At 42.4% G+C, this 20,327-nt stretch overlaps 2 protein-coding genes across 5 annotated transcripts in view; one reads left to right on the top strand and one right to left on the bottom strand.

Annotated features, from left to right (window-relative positions):
* Positions 1 to 4,140: 4,140 nt before the first annotated feature.
* LOC110983168 (uncharacterized) lies at positions 4,141 to 10,354 on the top strand. The gene is made up of 4 exons (XM_022242174.2): positions 4,141 to 4,844; positions 5,759 to 5,992; positions 8,487 to 8,794; positions 9,484 to 10,354. Exons 1-4 carry the CDS (start codon positions 4,412 to 4,414, stop codon positions 9,769 to 9,771), a joined length of 1,263 nt encoding a protein of 420 aa, XP_022097866.2. The 5' UTR covers positions 4,141 to 4,411; the 3' UTR covers positions 9,772 to 10,354.
* A 7,682-nt stretch (positions 10,355 to 18,036) lies between these two features.
* The window catches only part of ylpm1 (YLP motif containing 1), a 30,663-nt gene continuing 28,372 nt past the window's right edge, over positions 18,037 to 20,327 (bottom strand). For 3 of the 4 annotated variants that reach the window (XM_022242170.2, XM_022242172.2, XM_022242171.2), the window contains exons 16-17: positions 20,014 to 20,185; positions 18,037 to 19,441 (exon numbers count right to left, since the gene is read on the bottom strand). In XM_022242170.2, the coding sequence (XP_022097862.2) occupies positions 20,039 to 20,185 (147 nt within the window). In that variant the 3' untranslated portion in view covers positions 18,037 to 19,441; positions 20,014 to 20,038. Of the gene's footprint in view, positions 19,442 to 20,013; positions 20,186 to 20,327 lie in introns of those variants that run through there. The other variant, XR_002598674.2, reaches the window with a different exon arrangement.

The following is a 20,327-nucleotide window of genomic DNA, read 5'->3' as shown; positions in this document are numbered from 1 at the left end:
GGTGGAGAGAGAGGCAATGAGTGCCAAAGTGCCTTGCCCAAGGGCTCACGCACCATGACCCCAGGCTGGATTCGAACCCGCAACCTGTGGCTTTACTCGACTGCGAATCCGATGTTCTTAACCAAAAGGCCACGGGACTCTACTCTGGTAAAACGAGTGCAGTGTATCCCCCTTCTTTTCATCTTCGTTCTCTGTTTTTTTTTCCAATTTTTTTTTCTTTATTTTGTGATTTAGACCGTGATTTTGCCGACAAAACTAACCAATGGGGGTGACACACCGCCCCCTCTAGCGACACCGGTGAGTACATGACGTACTTAAAGGGTACCGAAATGAATAGGTCACGCGCATAATAAGAGTGTAAAAGGCAGAAGTGTGGGAGCCAGCGCGTGTACCAACACGCATGCGTACTCCATTCGTTTGCACAGTACTCTCTGGTTCAAAATGACGTCACACTTCGGTTCTCTATATATAGACCTTTCTTTTGTCGTGTCACACTAGGAAGTTTTAATGGCAGGCCTTAGTATATCATCATAAGAATATTTCACAAAGTTAAAATTTCCTCAAACCCTCCCTGAATTCGAAGACTCATCATTAATGCCTTGTCATTAGTGTGGGTGTAAACGCCAGCTCACCTGTTGGACTCTGGTACAATACTTACTGGTGCTCAGTTTGGTAAAGCGTGGCAGGTGGTGCTACAATTGATTGGATAAGGTTTCCTTTTCATTTCATTTAATTAACGGGAATGATTTCGAGGAAGGTAGGAAGGTCTTGGCCCACGGCCAGTAGTTTAACGAGACGGGTATTTACTGGTTTTAAACAAAACAAATCAATTGAAATAAAACTGACGAACAGAAATATTATAAAGTACTGTCACGGAAAATCTTGGTCCAGAGCCGACAATCAGCAAATAGAGGAACTCCTTTTGATCATATTGGGTTCAAGGTGAAGGAATAAAGTTCCATACGAGAACATCATTAATTTTCCCTAGAGTAGCATATCAGCCATTAGAAAGCCATAACGTCCTAAAAATGCAAACCAAGACTGGCTTTTTGTGCAAGATGAAAAAAATGTTCAGAGGCTCTAAATATACATGTAGGTCCTCAAAAAATCCCTTTCGCTTCCAACTCCAAACAATACTATAAAATCCTAAAAATCTTCTATAAATCTCGGAATTTCTGCCTTTCAACGATACGTGCAGATGCCCGATTCAGATCGTTCTTTGTCATTATTTTCCACAAAATGAAATTCCCCAAATCTTTCAAAATAGAAAAACTTGAACTATGTTTTTAAACTTTAATCGTTCATCATAAAATTATGAGTAACTACAGAATCGTCGAACAACACATCAGTGATTCAAACGGTTCCAACAGAGTTCTTAGTGACTTCGGGGATGCTTTGCAGTCCACCACTCATGTGCACAATGCTGTGCTTGATTACCGGCTGCAAATTCCCAGCAGTTATGGCTTTCGTGGTCAGGGGATAGCCAAAGATGATCCAAGCATACTTTGAAGGATGTCTAACTTCAACACACGTGCCATGGTTCGGAGCATCGGTATCAGAACGAACTGGTAAAACAAAATTGCGCTCGTCACAGGATACGGATCAAACTCAACAATTTTCTGACAATGACAGTCTAACACACTGGACTAGAATTGCATTCTGCTCAACGGTCTAGAAGAGCACAACCCTTCGGCTATCAGGCTCTGGTCCCAACTGACTGGACCGCACCCAAAGCAACAGTCGCAGAAGACGTCAAGACACTCAAGGCGCCTTTCCATATGCGCGTCATCGCTTGCATCAAGTTGAGCATCCGTCAAAATCGCCCCCGGTGTGATTTTGACGGCCGCACACGTGTCCCTGAAAATGAAACGCATGGACGCATCGTCTACGCATGGCAACTAAAAAACGTACACATGGAAAGGCGCCTGAACCATGGCACAAAGCGAAAGACACTTATTACACATTTATTGACACGTCCAACCCTACTGAGTACTGAGTACGGTTCTTAACTGGGAAAACACACCCAGTGTAATCAGGTATGGAGAACATTCATTAGACTAGTACCCAATAAGGATGAAGGAATTAAAACATACACAAAATAAGTGTTTTTACAGGGAACTTTATTCATTAATCGCAATGACTTTTGCAATTTGATTACTACTAGAATATTCATTGCAGATCAAATGTGACACGATGTGGAAACTCGAATTTTCTGAAAAATTCTCGTTGCAGTTTACTTTCCACTGGGTGTGCCTTTCAGTTTTCCACGATAAATTATTTCAGGAACAGGGTTATTTTTCATAATTGATGACATTGCATATTATTGGGAACGCAGTGTTCCCACGATACATACAATGGTATTAAACTTGGCCGGGTATATGCCGGCGGGCTTCCGTATGTTTTACCATGCACCAATCAGGGCGTGGTTACGTACAGGACTCTATGAATTCGGAGCTAAAACAAGACTACCGCTTCCAGCACGTCTTTCAGTGTCACTGCGGTTAGCCAGAAGCGTTTACAAGTCCCACACAAACATTAAGTTTGACCCTTGTTCCCTATTTATGTTTAAAAATCCCGTCCGCAAATTACAGCGTAAAAACAGCTCAAGGACTCTCGTTGAAAGTTTCAAAGCGCACGAGAATAATGATGACCATGTTCGAGCTGTAAAAATGCACTTGGAGCCCTCGCGTACCCGACGATCACAAACTCAAAGCCAGTTTGGTTAGGCCTCCGAATAAAAGGAGGTATAAGCCACGCCCACTCACACTGCTTTGGGTATAGTCATGTCGACATATAAAGCACTGCTATTGGTAAAAAAAACAACGGGGCAGGGCTTAAATTATAATGGTCAGTCTACTGAGGGCAAAATAGGGACAGACGCGGGCTCTGAAAAGTCGACACCATCATTTTCTTTTTTGTTCTTCAGTAACATTTATATCCAGTTGTTAAGCAGTTTAGTCTAATGCCAATATTTTGTCTTCAAGGCCAAAAGGGACAGGGCGAAAAAGAAGACAGTGGGGACGAACTCGCCATGGAAGAGGACACCTAACAAGCCCCGAGAGGCGCCATCGACCATCAAGGATTTCTTTTCCTCCAATGTTACGAATGCTACATACTTTATCACAAGCTGTTTCTACCTGATGCCCCTTCGTGGCCTGCCCTGCATTACACAGGGAAGTGAGCAGTACCCATCCGTTTTCGAATCAGGTCTCAATGTATCGTACTCACATTTCTTCATCTGTTCAATCAAGGTACTTTTTATTAGTTCACAAGTCACACTGAAACACATTATGTTACCATCCACACCTGATGGGTTCTCATACTTTCAGTAAACATGAAGTAACACAGATTTTTTTGAAAGACAATTAAAAAAAAAACTAATTCACTGACCTAAAATTAATTACTTACCGTTTAGCAGGTGGAACATCAATGTAAATAGCTAAAGTTTTGCACCATCTGGAAAACGAAGGGACAGTTCAATCAATTATACAAACTGATCGAATGACATGCAAAGGCCTATTGGTTCAACGAAGTCCGGAAGTAAGTGAAGAGAATCCGATGAAATGATGAGCTGTCCAACGGGAAAAACGCAGATTAATGCGTACACGTAACACCCTTGTTGATTCCGATTTGAGGGTCCAGTCCACTAATTCAAGCCCCATTGAAAACAGTGTAAATCAGCACCGTTCAGGGCGCAATAGCATGCACGCCGACATCCCTGAGATTTCTGAAACACAAATGAAATTCTTGTCTGGTCACTTATCTTTCAATTTGTTTACAATTTTTTGTGGGTTAACCAATTACATTTTTAATTACTCCCACAAAACAAAATCACCCCTAAAAAAGTGATTTTTCCGAAGTCTGATTGCGGCCATTTTTCATATGAAAGTTCAAAGACCCAGGGAGTTGATCCTGGCAACGATTTACACAATCTCACCATTTTGGGGGCCAAGCAATCTCCTTTTTCAAAAAATACTGTGGGGGGCACTTTTAATGCTAATGAACTGGTCAAAAATTCTCACTTGAATTAGTGGTCTGCACCCTTGACAACCGGATGAGCGCCCTCATCGACAGGAAACCACGCTAAGCGGCCCCCAGTACACAACTTCGTAAACCGAAGGCCACTCCGGCAAAGTGCGCGACACAGACACCACAAAACGGCGAGAACACCACCAGAAGAAACGACACAGTGGACCAATCGGCTTCTGCATCTCTGTCCAGAGGCCAAATAACATTTGTCTTTCCGATATTGGTGCCGACAGTCATTAGGAACGTCGAGAAACTTCTGTAGCTAAACATCTAATTCTGATGCTACCCGATGCTGCCACAATTGGGTCCGTCTTCTGAAAGCAAGTCACCATAGAGAAGTTGTCGCTGGCTACTGCCAGAGAGGATTCTGAAGACAAAAACCATGGCGATGATGTACAATGTCATGTATTCTTCGGGAGTACCTTTGGTTCCTTACTTCTCGATGTCATCGAGCTATGTACCTGCCCAATGCACGGGCCAGGCTTCTTACCCTCTTCATTCTCCGAACATCAGACGAGAAGAGTTGCTCTTGAGCGGCTACAAGAGATTAAACTGTCCCATGGGCATACTTACCGATCTACAATCACCTACTGACTACCGAGTCGAGCAGGCAATAGACGGCGGCAGGAGCGTCCCATTCACGAAGCTGCGGGCTGAGGGTTGTTCATCTGCTGCCGGAGGTACAGCGGTGACTGATGCAGGTTGCGACCGGTCCCGGTCCCCCTCAGCCCAGGAAAAGTATCAACTCAAATTTGGCATCGACAAGATTCTTGGAAACCTTACAACAGAAGGAACAGAAAAGAAGACAGCTGTTGGTGAGTTGACAGATAGCTCACATTTTTCAAGCAGACTTTCACAGTAAGGGAAAATACCTACAAAGCGCGCATTTTGACCGACGATATCTTTCCACTGGTCTAAAGGTGGTGTGGTGCAATCTATGTTGTACTTTCGCATTTCTAACTAGCATAAGCCCATAATGCTCTGTAGGAATTCGCAAATGTCGTAAAAACAAGGTGATTAAGAGCTTCTGACAAGCAGAACGCCATAAGGAAAGACTGTACACTTGAGTTAGCCTGATTAGGAATAAATGTAGAATGCATAAATAATGCGTACATTCCCGAAGGACACACAGCAATGATCAACGCTTGTGATCATAAAGGTTTCTACAATGGTATAGTGAAATCAGATATGATGCTCTCACACATTAAGCTCTTTGTCTTAAAGTTTACAGTCAGCCCATGTAGCTCCACTGGGTACAATGCGAATTGGTCTGGTATTGATCGAGCACTCGGTGGGTCAACCTTAAGGTGTCGGGATTTGCCACTCCAAGTCAAAAATGTGCAGTGCATAGTTGAAATATGTTATTATCAATAAGGGTGCATTCGTCATTTTAATGCATTTTAGTTTAGTTTAGTTGAAAGTTCTAGTTTGTTTAAACTGCAGCTTTTCCCGATAAAAAACCGACAAAATCCACGTGCATTTATTAATGCACACTGATGACTTATTTGCAGCGCAACCGTTAATTACAGCTGCTGCACTGAAACTAGGTGTAAAATAATCGAACTCACAACAAAACGATGAACCATGTTTTAACTCTGACAAAAGGAATAGATAATTATGATGCGAAATTTATTGGTGATTGAGTCAGACTGATATCATTAATCACCTCAAAAGATAACAACATCTATACATGTGCATTTATGGATTGCCTCTCTGTTTTCAAACACAGATACAATTGAGACAGTACCCCAACAGTCGACTAGCGTTTACGACACTAATGGACACATCAGCGAACGTACGAGCCAAGCAGTCACCGGCAACGGATGGCTGAGCAGCAGCCTTGGAGCTCCAAGCCCTACCTACACCGAGCGGAGCAGCACCGCCAATCACGCGCGGCTCCAAATGCCACATCTACCGCCCAAATACGGCTCCATGAGTGATTACTGTCAGGGCTGTTACCAAGGTACGTTCTAATACCAGCATTTTCCGTAACGCGTCACATATACCTATGATAACGAATTTGGTACTTCAAGCTTTATTTCTACATTGTAAGGAATTACATGTGTGGGGGGTTTACATCGGTAATATTGCATGGTAAAATCCTGAAATATCCGCCAGATTTTACCGCAAGCGGGAGTGATCTCTGTCACAACTCCACAGACCGTAACTCGTAACCTGCACCTGTCCGTGCAAGCATGTTCACGTATGTTGAATCGCCAAGTGTTTAATTCACCACGAAATATTATACACAGCCATTCGCTGAGAAGACACGTAAACAGCAACCAAATCGAGACCACGAACTGACACTCAGTCGTACGCGAAGGTGAACTCATTTACGCGCATTCTAGAGAACCGACTTACATCATATTTTCGTTTTCACGAACTGGCAACCGGTAGGCTATAGGGCGGTACTTCGTTTTCACAAACTGACACCGATCTTAATTCCACTAATTAAAATGAATTATAATTCAGTTTTGGGGTATGGCAGCAAGTACATGGATGGATTAAATTCATATCAAACCTTTCAAAGCATTTTTCTCAGCGCTGAATTCCCGTAACAAGCTTGGGTGTCTGTCCGTAAAAACGAAAATCAGGCTATCTTGCTTCAGTATCCGATGCGCGCGCACGATATGGGGTGCCGGTTCGTGAAACCGAAATTGTTGATAGCACAGTTTCACGAGCTGACACCCACTTGCAATATTGTCAGTTCGTGGTGTAGATAACGAAATAACCCTTGTACCCCAAACAGGGCATTAACAACGAGACGTTTGCTCTCTTCGCCTTTATGCACGTAACAATGGAAGGCCCACTTCACGAAGCTGCAGGCGAAGAACAGCCATGTGCTCATAAAGTGCACAGAATATCTGCTTAGCCAAGCTTCGTGTTATCAGTTAGAACTAATGTTATGCAATGTATATTGCTCATGGCCGTCTTTCAGCTGATTTTTACGCGCAGCACGCGCCATGCATCTGCCCATCAACATTTTTGCTTCAATTCACAAGGTTTGTCTCTGCATTATTAAGTTTGGGTAAGATGAACCACAGTTGGTTGTGCATTCACTACAATTCGGGGCCCTTACATACGACGATTTGACAACACGGCAGTTACAAGATAGCTGAAAAGAAAAAAATGTGGTTTCAAACGACGTTTGAGAATACACCAATCTTCGAGGTGCAAGCAGAAAAATCGTCAGGTAATTAGCTGTTGACTTTCATGAAACAAAGCCTTTTCAACGACACCAGAGCTTGGCTGTAACGTGAGTGAAACCGACTCGTTCATTTCCATTCAAGACTTTTCATTGGAATTTTTATTTGTAAATAAACGCAGATATCTTGAAAGCGATGCCAAGTCAATCAAAGTGCTACAAAGAATTAAACATCGATACCACAAAGCGTGGAAACTATCAAGTGCATTTTGGTAAATGGTGCATTTCGGTGTAACATTTCCTTAATGGTGTCAATAAGTTTTAACGCTCTGTCCCTATTTATGGTTTTAATGGCGCACAACGCGCCAACTCATTGAGAAGGCAGGTCCGGGTGTAACAAGAAGCCAGCACTGTGATCAGTCGAGGAAGTGTATTATGTTTCCATTTGGCTAAAGTGGCCTGCTCGCTTTCAATACAAGCCTTTCCCTCGGAAACTCTTTTAGCCCTTAAAGATAAATCACTTGAAATGGTATTAACAATCACCCTAATAAAGTGAACAAAGTAATAATCCATGAGATTTCCATGCACTGCTATTCCTTCTAGCGGTCTTTTGTCCTTTTCGCCGAATTGGTTCTAATCGAAGGATGATTTGCATTGTTAATCTGCAGTTTAATGACCTGTGGTCAATTTTCACTTTAAAAGGTCTGACTGTTGTTAGTGATAATTTGGTAATAAAACGTGGGCGGCTTGAAACCAATATAGATGTTTGTTGGGTCAAATTCAGTTGGGCATATCAATACAAGTCGGGGTTAACGAAATCAGAACTCGGCCATCGGAAACGGGTACCGTATTCATTTCAGCATCTTTCGTTCCAAGTCGGCTCATTAGCACTCACTCACGCATAATGATCCCAAACAAACAACGTACTATTTTCCGCTCAGACTACTGGCATACTTTACGTTATAATTTTTTCTTCCTTAAAATGTCTCATTACATATCTTCACGCTTCATTTCTCTTCAGTTGCGATAAACTTTTCTGGAAATTACAGAGCCATTGGTTGTGGGAAATATTTTACCCTTGGGTGTGGTGTGTCATTTTGAGATGCACCCTACCAATTTTTCACCTTGGTTTTAAGCATGTTACCATCACTCTGATCATTCTAATCTTCAATTCATAACTGCTTGTAAGTGGCAGAGAGCCAAAAGAGCAAAATTGCAACGATATTCCATGCATATTATATAAAGCCTCGTGCAAATCCACATATAAACCTTTCCAACAAAAATGATCAATCTTTTCCTTATTTTCCCGCAGACAAATCAGCAATGGTACATCAAAGATGCGAGCCGTGGCGGGCATACGTCCCGTACGCCTACCGCCTGGATCCCAACCCTCCCTATGCCGCCAAGGAGTCCCGACTGTCCCAGCTCGCACACCCATCGCAGCAGGCCCACACAGCGACCGACACTAGGCCGACCGGACGGAGGAAGCGCAGCTGGTCGCGGGCAGTCTTTACCAGCCTGCAGCGCAAGGGGCTGGAGAAACGATTCGAAATGCAGAAGTACGTCAACAAACCGGACCGGCGGCAGTTGGCCGCGGCTCTGGGCCTAACGGACGCACAGGTACGTCGTTGGCATAACGACAGTTTTGGTTGCGTGCTTCGGATTGAACAGTGGCAATACATAGATTCGCAATTGATAAACAAAAGGACACATAGGGCCCCTACTGTTGACAAAGGCGTACCTGAGGATAAATTTATGGGAATAACTGTGAGGCATTGGAATCCCACATCACAATTACAAACAAACAAACAAACAAACAAACAAACAAACAAACAAACAAACAAACTATTTCTCAATGTCTTGCCTATTGTAACTTCTCTCACTATATCTACTGCCCACATCTCTGGGCAATTCCTCTCACCCATAAAAACCATTGTAACGGTGGTATTCTCATACCAAATGTGGTAAGAGTAACACAGCCCATTTTCGGCAACATCTTTGGGCATTCGTATAAGGGGGCCATGTTTCAAAACAACTAATACAACACACAGTAGGGTTTTAGAAAAAATGGCATAAAACTAATGGTTTGGGCCGATGTGAACACGTTGGTCCAGCTATGGTTGTGGAGTATGTCGAAATAATAAAATAGTCCAGTTTTTGTGCCCTTTGTGTGGACAGTAACAAACAGGCCCACTGTAAGTACCATTTACATAGAAATGGAAACAACTATTTTCGCAACTTCTTTCGTTCAGACAGGTATTACGTTAAATATCTCATAAAAACGCAATTGTATGTTATTTGTTCTACAGGTGAAGGTTTGGTTTCAAAATCGGCGGATGAAGTGGCGACACTTCCAGCGCATGCAAAAACAACAGCAGCAGGCTGCCGACACGTCGTCCACGGGTGCCGGGACGCGCCTGACGGATGATTGCAGTGACACGGACGAGGACGTACTGACCGAGGAGCGCGGCGCAGTACCGGTAGGTAGCAAGGACGACGTACGAGAACGGGATGGATTCATGGTGGACCACCGCGAGTTGGTAAAGGAGAGTCGCTCCTCCATTGGTGCTGGAGTGATTGTCGGCGTACAGGCTTAACATCAAGTTCGTGCGCGCACCTGTCTGTGACCCAGTGCACTTTAGGGGTGTGTCCATAAAAGACAATATAATTGGGCATTATTTTGAGGGCAACCGATTTAAGTCTGTTACCAAACAAAAGTCCTGTGGTTTAAACCACACTGCCGCCCATGAAAAAGTGAATAGAAATATACTTGGCAACAAATATGATGGGCACTAAAATGCAATTGCATTGACAAAAAAGGGAGACCCATCCCTAGATTCATTTTGGAAACGACGGCCCGTCAACTTTAAACGCTGAGCCCCAAAGGTGATACTGTTCATATTTCTAACTTCTCTTGCCTTAAATGTATACGGTACCGCAAAGCAGACAAACATCCTGTTATATGTAAACATTATGAACCAACAAGTATTAAACGTTGAACTTTTGTACATTTTGTGGCAATGCAGGTACTTATATACTTATTTTAAAATTATGTCCACATTATTGCAGCTTATTGAATAAAATGATTTTCTGAGAACACGATGTGGGAAAGCGACATTTCTGTCTAGAACGTAACCTTGAATCAGCTGCAATAAACTCATTTTTCTTTTAATCTTTAAACTTTCTGTCTGATAACCCTCAATGTATATCCTCAATATTGACGTTCTCTGCATTTGACGACAATCCGGAGTACAGTCTATTTAAAACGTTTAACCTTCGACGGGGAAGTGTGCAGCACGTCCTGCAAAACTGTTTGTTGGTGATAAGACTTCAATACATTATACTCCAGTTTGTGATTGGTCTGACAGGCCAACACAAAGGTTTCGATTACATTTTTGCTCCCTATAAACTTCAGCCATTGATTTCATGATAACAAAATGTTTCGATTACATTTTTGCTCCCTATAAACTTCAGCTCAATCGATTTCAAACGTTTATATCAATAAAGTTTGACAGCGTGCATAACCATAAATTCATAGGGTTTAATAATATTATGTACACATGCATTTTTACCGAAGGTAGGTATTCAACGATTTGTACGTTTTACACGAGTTTTCCTTTGGACACAGCTCCAGCCTTTCTGCAGTAAATGCTTCTAAATGAATTCCTAAAAAAGATTGCATTTAAAGATGTACCATCAAAAGTGATTGACCCCATACCAGAAGAGTTCTGCTTCAACCTTAAAAAGCTGATATGTTTGGCCTTCCCTTGCGGGAGTCCATCCTCACTGCCAATTATCACTTTATAACCAGATCGTCAATGTCTGCAAGAGATACAAACACGGTGGAATTATGAGCCTAAAGTGCCCAATTAGTCACGAACGTTTGCTTTGCGAGCCTTCCAGCCAAACGGAGAATTGCAACATTCGGTCCACATTGCCTTCTCAAGCCGCCGAGGAGATCGGCAGTGTTCCTCGGTGCCATCAGGGTCTGGACGCAGCGGCCTGTGTGGGCCGCGGACTTCGGTTTTTTTTTGTATACATCACGAAATGCATCATCATCATTCATGCGAGGTCCCCGAGGTCTCGGCCCTTTAAGACTGAGACGGTTAGTGTTCAAGCGACGAGCGGTTGGGGGTGGCAATAACGGGTGCTGCGAAATAAATACAACGACGTTATTTACGTCGATTTACCCTTGAAAATGACAGCCGAGGTAAACCTTGTAAGTTAATACATTTAATGAACAATTCTTCGTCTTTATTTTGCCAAGGCCAGCTGCTCATCATACGGATCAGGTTGTAGAAGGACAGCATACACGAACAGATACTCTTTCTGAGGTAGTAAACGTTTTCAAAAAGAACATGCCAGTGTTGTCAATCCACGGGAAAACGAAGTGGCAGAATAAGGGTAAAAATGTCAACGATAACCCAAACCTCTATCTAAACAATAGTTGCCAAGCACTGTCTGCTCAAAAAGATGAGGGAATAAAGTTCAGTGCTTGACAAATATGAAAAGTCCCAGTTACCGAAAATCACTTTTCCTGGACTTGAACAGATTCAAATATCTTTCAAAACAAGATACGAAATGAACAGGAGCATTAACACGACAAAAATGTAGGAAGCGAGAGGGGAAAACCGAGAAGGTACATGACGAATCAGAACTGTTTATAACCAAGCATCCAGCTCAGCCCAGTGTTAAGTCTTGTGGGACAGGTTATCAAACTAACGTAGCCACGACAACAACTCATCAAACACCAAAGTACATATTACAACAAATCATGTTAATAGCTGCCATATTTAACGAATCAAAAGTTATGTGACGTCAAGGCAAGGTGTTTTGGTTTGCGTGCCCAAGATACATGAGTTTGCCAAATTCCACAACACGACATGAACAGGCATTAAACTTACCACATCTACCCGTACAGAATACATAATGCGGTGAGAATGGTGACTTTCAGCAAATATAAATAACACTGAACTAGGAACCTGGAAATACTAAAACCACTTTAAGACAACCGACAAATGTTATCGCAAACCGCATGCAACCCAAGCTATGTTGTGTTCGAGTAGTCGACCTTCATCGACCACTGTTAAGCCAGAATGACTATGCATATGATTTAAATCACCTTATAAATAAAACAGTGCGACTGATGAAATTCAAGCTGCAATCGTTCTTTGTCTTATACGGTTAACGAAGCCAATACAACAAGAGAACAGCCCCAAATAGATATTGACTGCATTTTGGTGAAGTTGTGATTGCATCATGCATATTTTCAGCAATCCGTGGCGTGACATTATTTTTTGAGTTCGTACTGTGCGTCTCTGTGACATACCATGACGACTTAGAGACTCACCTCGTCGCCTCCTAAACAGGCGAAAAACCTACATGATGTGATGGCATGACGCAGTGGGGCCGTTGCATATCAGTTTCTTAGACAAAAAATACTTTGCCCCAAAAATACTAAAAGATTAATCTGCAAGAAACCCCTTGAGAGGTTACCGTACATTATCGAGCTACCTCGGTCGTGTGTAAGGGCGACAGCGACGATACGAGCAAAATGACGTAAGTGTGACGCGACGCACCGTGATGCGACGCGATAAGAGGGACTGGAAAACACGACGCTAGGGCGCGCACAAAAGCAACGAAGACGGTCAACGGGACGAAGAGAGCCACTTTGCCGTCGCGTCTTGAAGTCGCGTCGGATGTTGGAGAAGCCAATATACCGGGCCTGGAGCCTTCTCTCTATGTAACGATCGCCAAAATGTCAAGATGTCATTCGACCCAAAAAAAAAAAAAAAAAAGAAAAGAAAAACAATGGTGTCCAGAATTTCGAATTTTTGGAAATTCCCTTTTTTAAGAACCAGAAATGGTTGAACTAGCACTTCAGGTTGATGTATATTCATTTGAAGTCAGCCACTTTGCCGACAATCGGATTTTCATTTCTTATATAACTACAACGGGAAAACGGGCCAAACACGTGGTACTCATGCGAGACATCATACGCCCGTCATAGCCGTGGACATGTTTGTCCATGTTCGACAATTATTGTTTGCGTCCGTGTTGGAGTCAGTCCAGACGAACGCATGTTATTGAGGACTATTCGGCCATGCTGTCCGAGCCTCTTTACCGATATTGAAAACTGGGAAAAAGGTTCTGTTTTCCTGTGCATTCACGAGAAGAAACTTATTTCCTTGCTTTACATTATCGAGAATAAAGTAAAATTGAAATCGAAAACGGATCAGCATAACATATTTTTTACGTCTCAGCGAAAAACAGCTGTAACAGGCGACACTTCACTGGACCAGACAGGAATGAACTTTTCAGACAAATTAAAGGCAGTGTTTAAAAAAAAAGTCCCATTGTATGAATTATAATCCAAAGCGTCCCTACTTAGACTTACATGTTTGAAATATCAAAAGGCACAGAAAATCATAACATAAAGTCGTGCCTGCGTGTTGTCTTAACTGACGTATATAGTCAGTGATTACCCAACCATGGTGAGTTTTGTGGTACAACCCATTTTTCATTTTTAGTCATTAAAGTCAACTTGTCAAGACTAACTAGAGCGAAATAATAATTTACGCTGGTCGACTAATACAAAAAGAGAACTTGTCAGTCGTTTGCTCCTTACAAATTAGAAAACTTCTCAAGACCCGAGAATATTTTTTCACAATACTGATACGAACTCGATTTAAGATTGAAATCGATCAAGATTACTCACACAAATTCACATTGGGATAGGAGGCTCTTCGACGAGAAAAGGATTGTTGATTTTTTAAATGCAAATTTACTCTGAAGGAGGCTAAAAGATTACTCCAGGTACAGCGCCATGCAAGAGAAAATAACAAATAGAAAGTCCAGAAAACTGAAGGTAGGAGTATGATTTCTCTGCAGATTGAATGCTGACTCAAAGAAAGAATAAAGCAGGGTATTCTCATGAGAAGCAGTAAGTGGAAAAAACTTTTAGAAATACCCTTCTATTTTACATTGAGGTACTGAAACAGTATTATGAATGAGCATGAAGAAACAGTCCAAGCTCTCATGAGCACGCCCCTTTAATCTCTCATGAGCACGCCCCTTTAAAGGCGCGTAATACATACGATGCGGCCCTGACGACCAAAGTGGTCATCACAGCGGGCCATACCAGTTGAAACATTGTCTGTTTATTTCCAAACGGCGGCGACGGTAGAGGCATTGTTCCTTTATTATGATTTCCCTTTTTGGAGGGAAAGGGACCCTACTTTTTTTCTCATAAGCATAACGGATAACATTGCGCTGTAGCCAGAGGCGGTATTTTGATATTACTCCACGCCGTCCGCCACCCTGGGAGAAACAGCTGCAGTAATTCTTACGTCCAGCCCTTGCCAGCGCGCACCAACAACGCGTTACCCATTTCACTCCAGCATGCAATTAAATTATCTTACTTTCCCGCCCTTTTTTTCAGCAGCCAGAGTTAATTACTGGGTAACGGTGGGTGTCACTATCATTCTACAATATGAAATGCACTGCTATACACTGATAACACTCGCTGTGGGCCTGCACAAAGTCATGTTAACGCTCGGCACAGAAAAAGTAATCCACATATGATTAAGCATGCTTTTTCTTCAAATAAAAAAAAAACTCTGACGGCATTTTGTTTTAACTTCATCATACGCTCCACGAAGAGGTTCAAGCGCGTTCTACGACCGGTACAGCCGGCCCTTCAGCAACCTAAATGAGGATCACACAGATCAACCATATCAAAGCAGTGTAAATAGACCTACAACGTAGACAGTGCGACACGCACAACACAGTTACTGCAGATACCGACAATAATTGTCGACAAACATTGGACTAACCGAAAAGACGCTTGGATTTCGGACACCACAGAAATCGCCGCCACTGTGTTTGCATTCCCAGCGGTGGGTTCTCTGGTCCCCACCTGTCTTCACTTCGCCAAGGTTAAAAGAGTGTCATACTCTGTGTTTAAAGAGAACAAATAAATAAATATGCAAGCCAAAATGACACCATCGACCCCTTGCAAAATATACAATTAAGGTGGTCGCGATATGTACAGCACGTGCCGATACAGCGGTGGTCTCGGAACGTTACACTGTCCGATTCCGCAGATCTTCAACGCCTGCAGCAAGTTTTCCCCGTGTGATCTTAAAATTGCGATAATTAATTCCATGGTCGAATCGATGTGCGCATCCCCTATCTATGATAGGGACGTTAAACTCGCTACCAGCAAGGTGGTCTTATCACCTTAACATGACAAGATGCAACGTCGTGCTATGAAGGTTCTAATGGACTTTTGATTTTTAAGGGTTTTGGATATCGACTTGCCTTTAAATACTCGAAATTCTCTTATTCAAGACCCACACTGCTGGCTCCTTGCGGGCCAAACCAGATGGGGCAATACCGTGGATATCTTTAAATAAATCAAAGTTGAGTGTACACAGCGGCAGGGGTGCCAAAACAAAGACCATTACGAAATGGAAATGCAATTAATCAACAGGCCTATATAAGAACGAACTTTTTATTGGCGACATTTTTGCTGGCTTTGTAGGGGATGAAGAGGAAAGCAGTAACCAGCTGTACTCGAGATAATCACTCAACGAAGCTATAAATATCGTAAGGTAACTCAAGGGCGGTGGGCGATTACCAAGGATATCTAGCACTATCCCTGGGTCTTGGCAACACTGTTTTAAAGGGAAAAAAACCCTCCATTATTGCCACCGATTCATTGTAAACACCCCAGGGTGGTCCGTCCATATTAGCCCGATATGGATTGTATCTCCACAACACCACTTGGTGATTGTTGTGTCTCCGTGTAAACGTTTATGGTTTGTACTTCTGTACCGTCACCCATTGCCTACAGCACCCGACAGCAGAGCAAAATTATGATTGAAGGCTGCACGCATCACCATGTATTGTATTATCTGTGATTATTACACGTTGACAGACGTGAGTGTTGTGTGAATTAGCTGGCAATCAGGAAATACCGCGATCATGTTACTCGTGTTCGGTTTTGATAAGTCTACCTTATCACACTGCCAAATGAACAGCAACGGGTTTGGTTTCTGGGAATCTAGCTGAATGCCTATTAGTTTTTTTGAAAAAAGTGTCCCTTAGATAAAAAACTTCAGATTTCCGGGGTTACTACAGGTCAACGCAGCCGATTTTTGAGCCCCTTGGAAAAATCGAAGCAAACGTGACAGCCCTCTCCCTCGAAATACACGTACATGGGGACAACAGACACTGCATCATCGGATCCACACAATGTCATCAACGGCAAACTAAGGAAAGTAAATATTTAGAGAAAAATCAACAAAGTTGGACTACCCCGCTCTCGTTTTTATTAATCAATAAAATACCCAACAGCAAGGCCAGTGTTGCGCTGTGTAGCATCCCAGACGACAATTCTGAAGGGGTTGTATTTTTGGCGCCAAATAATGACCGCTCTCGAGCACATTTTGGCCACCATGTTAAGACTGCGCGGGCCTAACGAGCTGCAAACGTTCAGGTTGCCGCCGCTAGGACGGGTCATAAATCCGTCAGCAGGTGAGCGACATTGGCGTAAACTCCACTAAAACGCTTCTATTTGTTTTTCACAATTTGAGGTGATTCAGCTGGTATCCCGACGGCTGTGGTGGGATTTTTTTCTTTGTAAGTGGATAAGGCACGGTTTATTTCGACTCGACACAAATTGCATGTGTGGTATTTGTAGCGGGCAACCACTGCAGCCATAGTGAAATGCTACCTATTTCAATGAAAACTTCAATCAAGTAATATATGCAAAGCCTACAGATATCAATATCGGTATGCCATTGCTTTCTGCAACACCCTCGTAGTTCATATGAAACATCTGTCTGAACAGGCACGAAAAACCCTAGGATAAGACGTGTGCGAAGACAAAACATCACATTTTGGGGACCAGAAGACACAATACCAGATAAACTGACAAACACGCTAAAGGGCTATTGCACCCGTTTGTGATGATGGAGAAAACCTACATGATACATTTAATAATACTACCAAAAGCCTAACCACCCAATTCAACTAATTTGTAAAATTGAGCTGCGACATATGGGATTACTCACGAGAGTCTCTTCCGCCATTCACCTCGTTTAGAATAGTTTCCTATAGCGTTAAGCCTAACAGAACACGAAAAGGATGCACCAATCGCATGACATGCCTTCATTTAAAAGGCGGGGGAGAAATCCCCCCCCGGCAAAAAACAAAAAAAAGTAGCAACCTATAAAACTACTTAAACACAAAGAAATCCATCATTGCAAAACGGTGCTGTAATTTAACGGCGTACATATTCAGACAAAACAGCGTCATAAAATGGACCACACCGACTGCCAAACTAAGGGTTATTTATACTAATTTGTCAAGTCTAATAACATCTACATTCCTACTGTTAGCTAGTCTCTAAACTAGTTTTGAGCGGTGGTCTTGAGACAAACCACACATTTCTCGGGACAGAAAGCATGACAACTTGTTTTAAATCAAGAACCTTCCCCAAAGCCCTTCTTACAAAGAAAATGGTCCATCGAGGGACAAGAAGTCCTAGCTTGGCGATCGTGTTCTGTAAATCGCTAATACACCATCAACGATCAAACGTTTTAGGGGAAAAAAGGAAGAGGGAAGGGGATTACGAAGAAAAAAAACGAAAAAATATTTGCAGTTTCATAAAGCCTGCTGACAGTAGCTCCACACCGCTGCTCTGCACACATCCATCATGCCTTGTTGGTCTTCACAGACGACACGTGATTAACATCCGTTGCAGAAAATTACAGAAAAGATACACTGAGCCTGACCTGCTTGGTAGAAAATGACGCTGTCATTGTAACCGCATCGTGACATAGAAAATCTAAGGATTTGTTTTCATTTTGTTTTATTTTTTAATCCACACTGCTCTTATCAAGGAAAATTAACACTTTACTGTGTAGAGTTGAAGTAGGTCTACTGAACGCACCACTGCGTTCGCGTGGATAAAAGCGTAGTTCTCACTGAGTAGTTGCACTATAAAACTCGGCAAAGATCTGAAAGACAGTACAGACAGCTGTCTGGACAGGAACAGTGACGTAACAACTTACAGAATATTCCTACAATGTAGTATACTTTCTTCAATTACCTACGCATCTACAATGTGGAATTATTCATAGTTTTCAAGTACAACTTTTTTTTTTCAAACAATGATAGTCTGGAGGCAAACGGTGATGCCTAAGAAAGGTCACAATATTTCTTAAATGCGAGTGGACTTGCCAATTATGTCAAAGATAATACGGATCGTAACAGGCAATGCAAATATCATATTTTACAAAACAAAGGTAGTTTAACTGTGAACACCACTTCCAATATTGTTATTTTAACTATTAGACATAAAAATGATGCATTAGCCACAGAAACCCTTTTCCAAGCAAACCTCAAAATAAACAGAGAACAAATCCAAACCATATCAACTAACCACTGAAGTGACCTGAAGTACTGCCATCTCAGTTTCCACGAGGTGAACCAATGTGCCTGTGCAGACTTTCAGCTTGTTTGAAGAATCTTTTTCATTTCATTTGCCTCCATTTCAAATAATGCCGTAGGCAGACTAGAGAACTAATTAACAATTATCAGAGCATACGTATTATTAAGCAAACACGGGCAATCTGTTGACCATTCGTTCAATTCAAATCCATCGCGCCTTCACTTCTCAATGCTGATAACACATAATTCTACTTGAAGATACATGTACTTGCAAAGCTTGATAATATTGAAATTTGACTTAACTAATCACAGCTGTTTCCCCCGATGTTGCCGCAAAAATGTTAGGGTATTCTAGACACTGCACAGTTAAATACAACCCATTACTTTTATTTTAATCGCAAACTGAATAACTTTCAAGTTGTAAAATTTACAGAGGATAATCTGGCCATGAGTACAGCATCAAAAGTTACAACAGAAATCTCCACGAGAAAAAAAAATGGCAGAACCTCTAAAGCAAGTTAAGTCTCGTCTTCATCAGATGCTGGTGGTGAGCTGTTCCGCTTGGCTTTCCAGGGACCGGTCCCGCTGACCCGATTCTCTACAACTTCCTGTTCTGTACCATTTCTATCCAGCTTACTGAGAGGCCCCACTTTGTGCTGTTCAGTGTGTGAGGTGGACATTTAGACATCGACAGCTTTGAAGACAGGCACCAGCTGAAGCTTTCACGTGGCACTAAGCATCGTGGTATCCCAAGTTTGTTTGAAGTGCCACGTTAGCCACCCCTCGTGTGACTTCTCAGTGATAACGCTGCAATTAGAAGGGTTCAGAAACATGCATGAGTAACACTGTCATTGTGCATAGAGTTGGTAAGGGAGAATAGGCCTCTGGAACCAGTAGGGGTCCACGAGGGTGAGAACCATTGAAAGAAGGTGGAGGGGGATTTTTCTTTAACCTTCCAAAAGGCTTTTAAAATTATCTGGCTGTGCTAACTCAAGGCATGAGAGCCACCATCTCTGTACCACTCTCACGTCCTCATACCCGGATGTCCAAGAGAAACATCTCAAAGCCCAAACACAGAACAAAAAAACTCAGACAGGAAGAGGGGTAAATCCACACAAAAGTGGACATTTTGTCATTCATTATAAACCCAATTATTATTCATAATTAACAAATAACAAGCTTTAAAAAAAATGACAGTGGGAAAAACGATGGTACTTAAACCACTGTTTCCACTTTCATGAAATTGAAAACAACTTCTCCTGCTAAAATTAGATGAGCTCTATAAAAGAATGATACGTTTCTACTCTTTTGTGTTGAGTTAGCCAGAAATTTTTGACAAAAAAGCAATGTTCAAAGCATGACCACATTGCAAAACCAACCCCAGAGTCCATGACGGTGACCTTCTCAGAAGTACTTGGTGCGGTTGAGGGCCTTCTCTGCAAAGTTGTCATCGGTGATTTTGGCCCAGTCCTGGGCCGTCTGGCCAACAACAAAGCCCAGGGCCCGCTTTCGTTCCTGGTCCTTTTTCTCTTCAATGTCGGCCCAACGCACCTATAGTCATACCAAGAGAAAAAATTTACCTACTCATCCAATGACAGGTTTCACTAGAAAAACTATAAAACTGCAATCTTCTGGTAAAATGGAAACACTGGTATATCCAGGAGTGAGCAGCTCAGAGACACTTTGGAATGAA

This window comes from Acanthaster planci, linkage group LG01, assembly GCF_054643075.1.
Source record: "Acanthaster planci isolate LZ-2023a linkage group LG01, COTS_SCS, whole genome shotgun sequence".
NCBI classification, from domain to species: domain Eukaryota; kingdom Metazoa; phylum Echinodermata; class Asteroidea; order Valvatida; family Acanthasteridae; genus Acanthaster; species Acanthaster planci.
The sequence above is the reverse complement of the archived record's forward strand: the minus strand, read 5'-3'. Positions and strand labels throughout refer to the sequence as shown.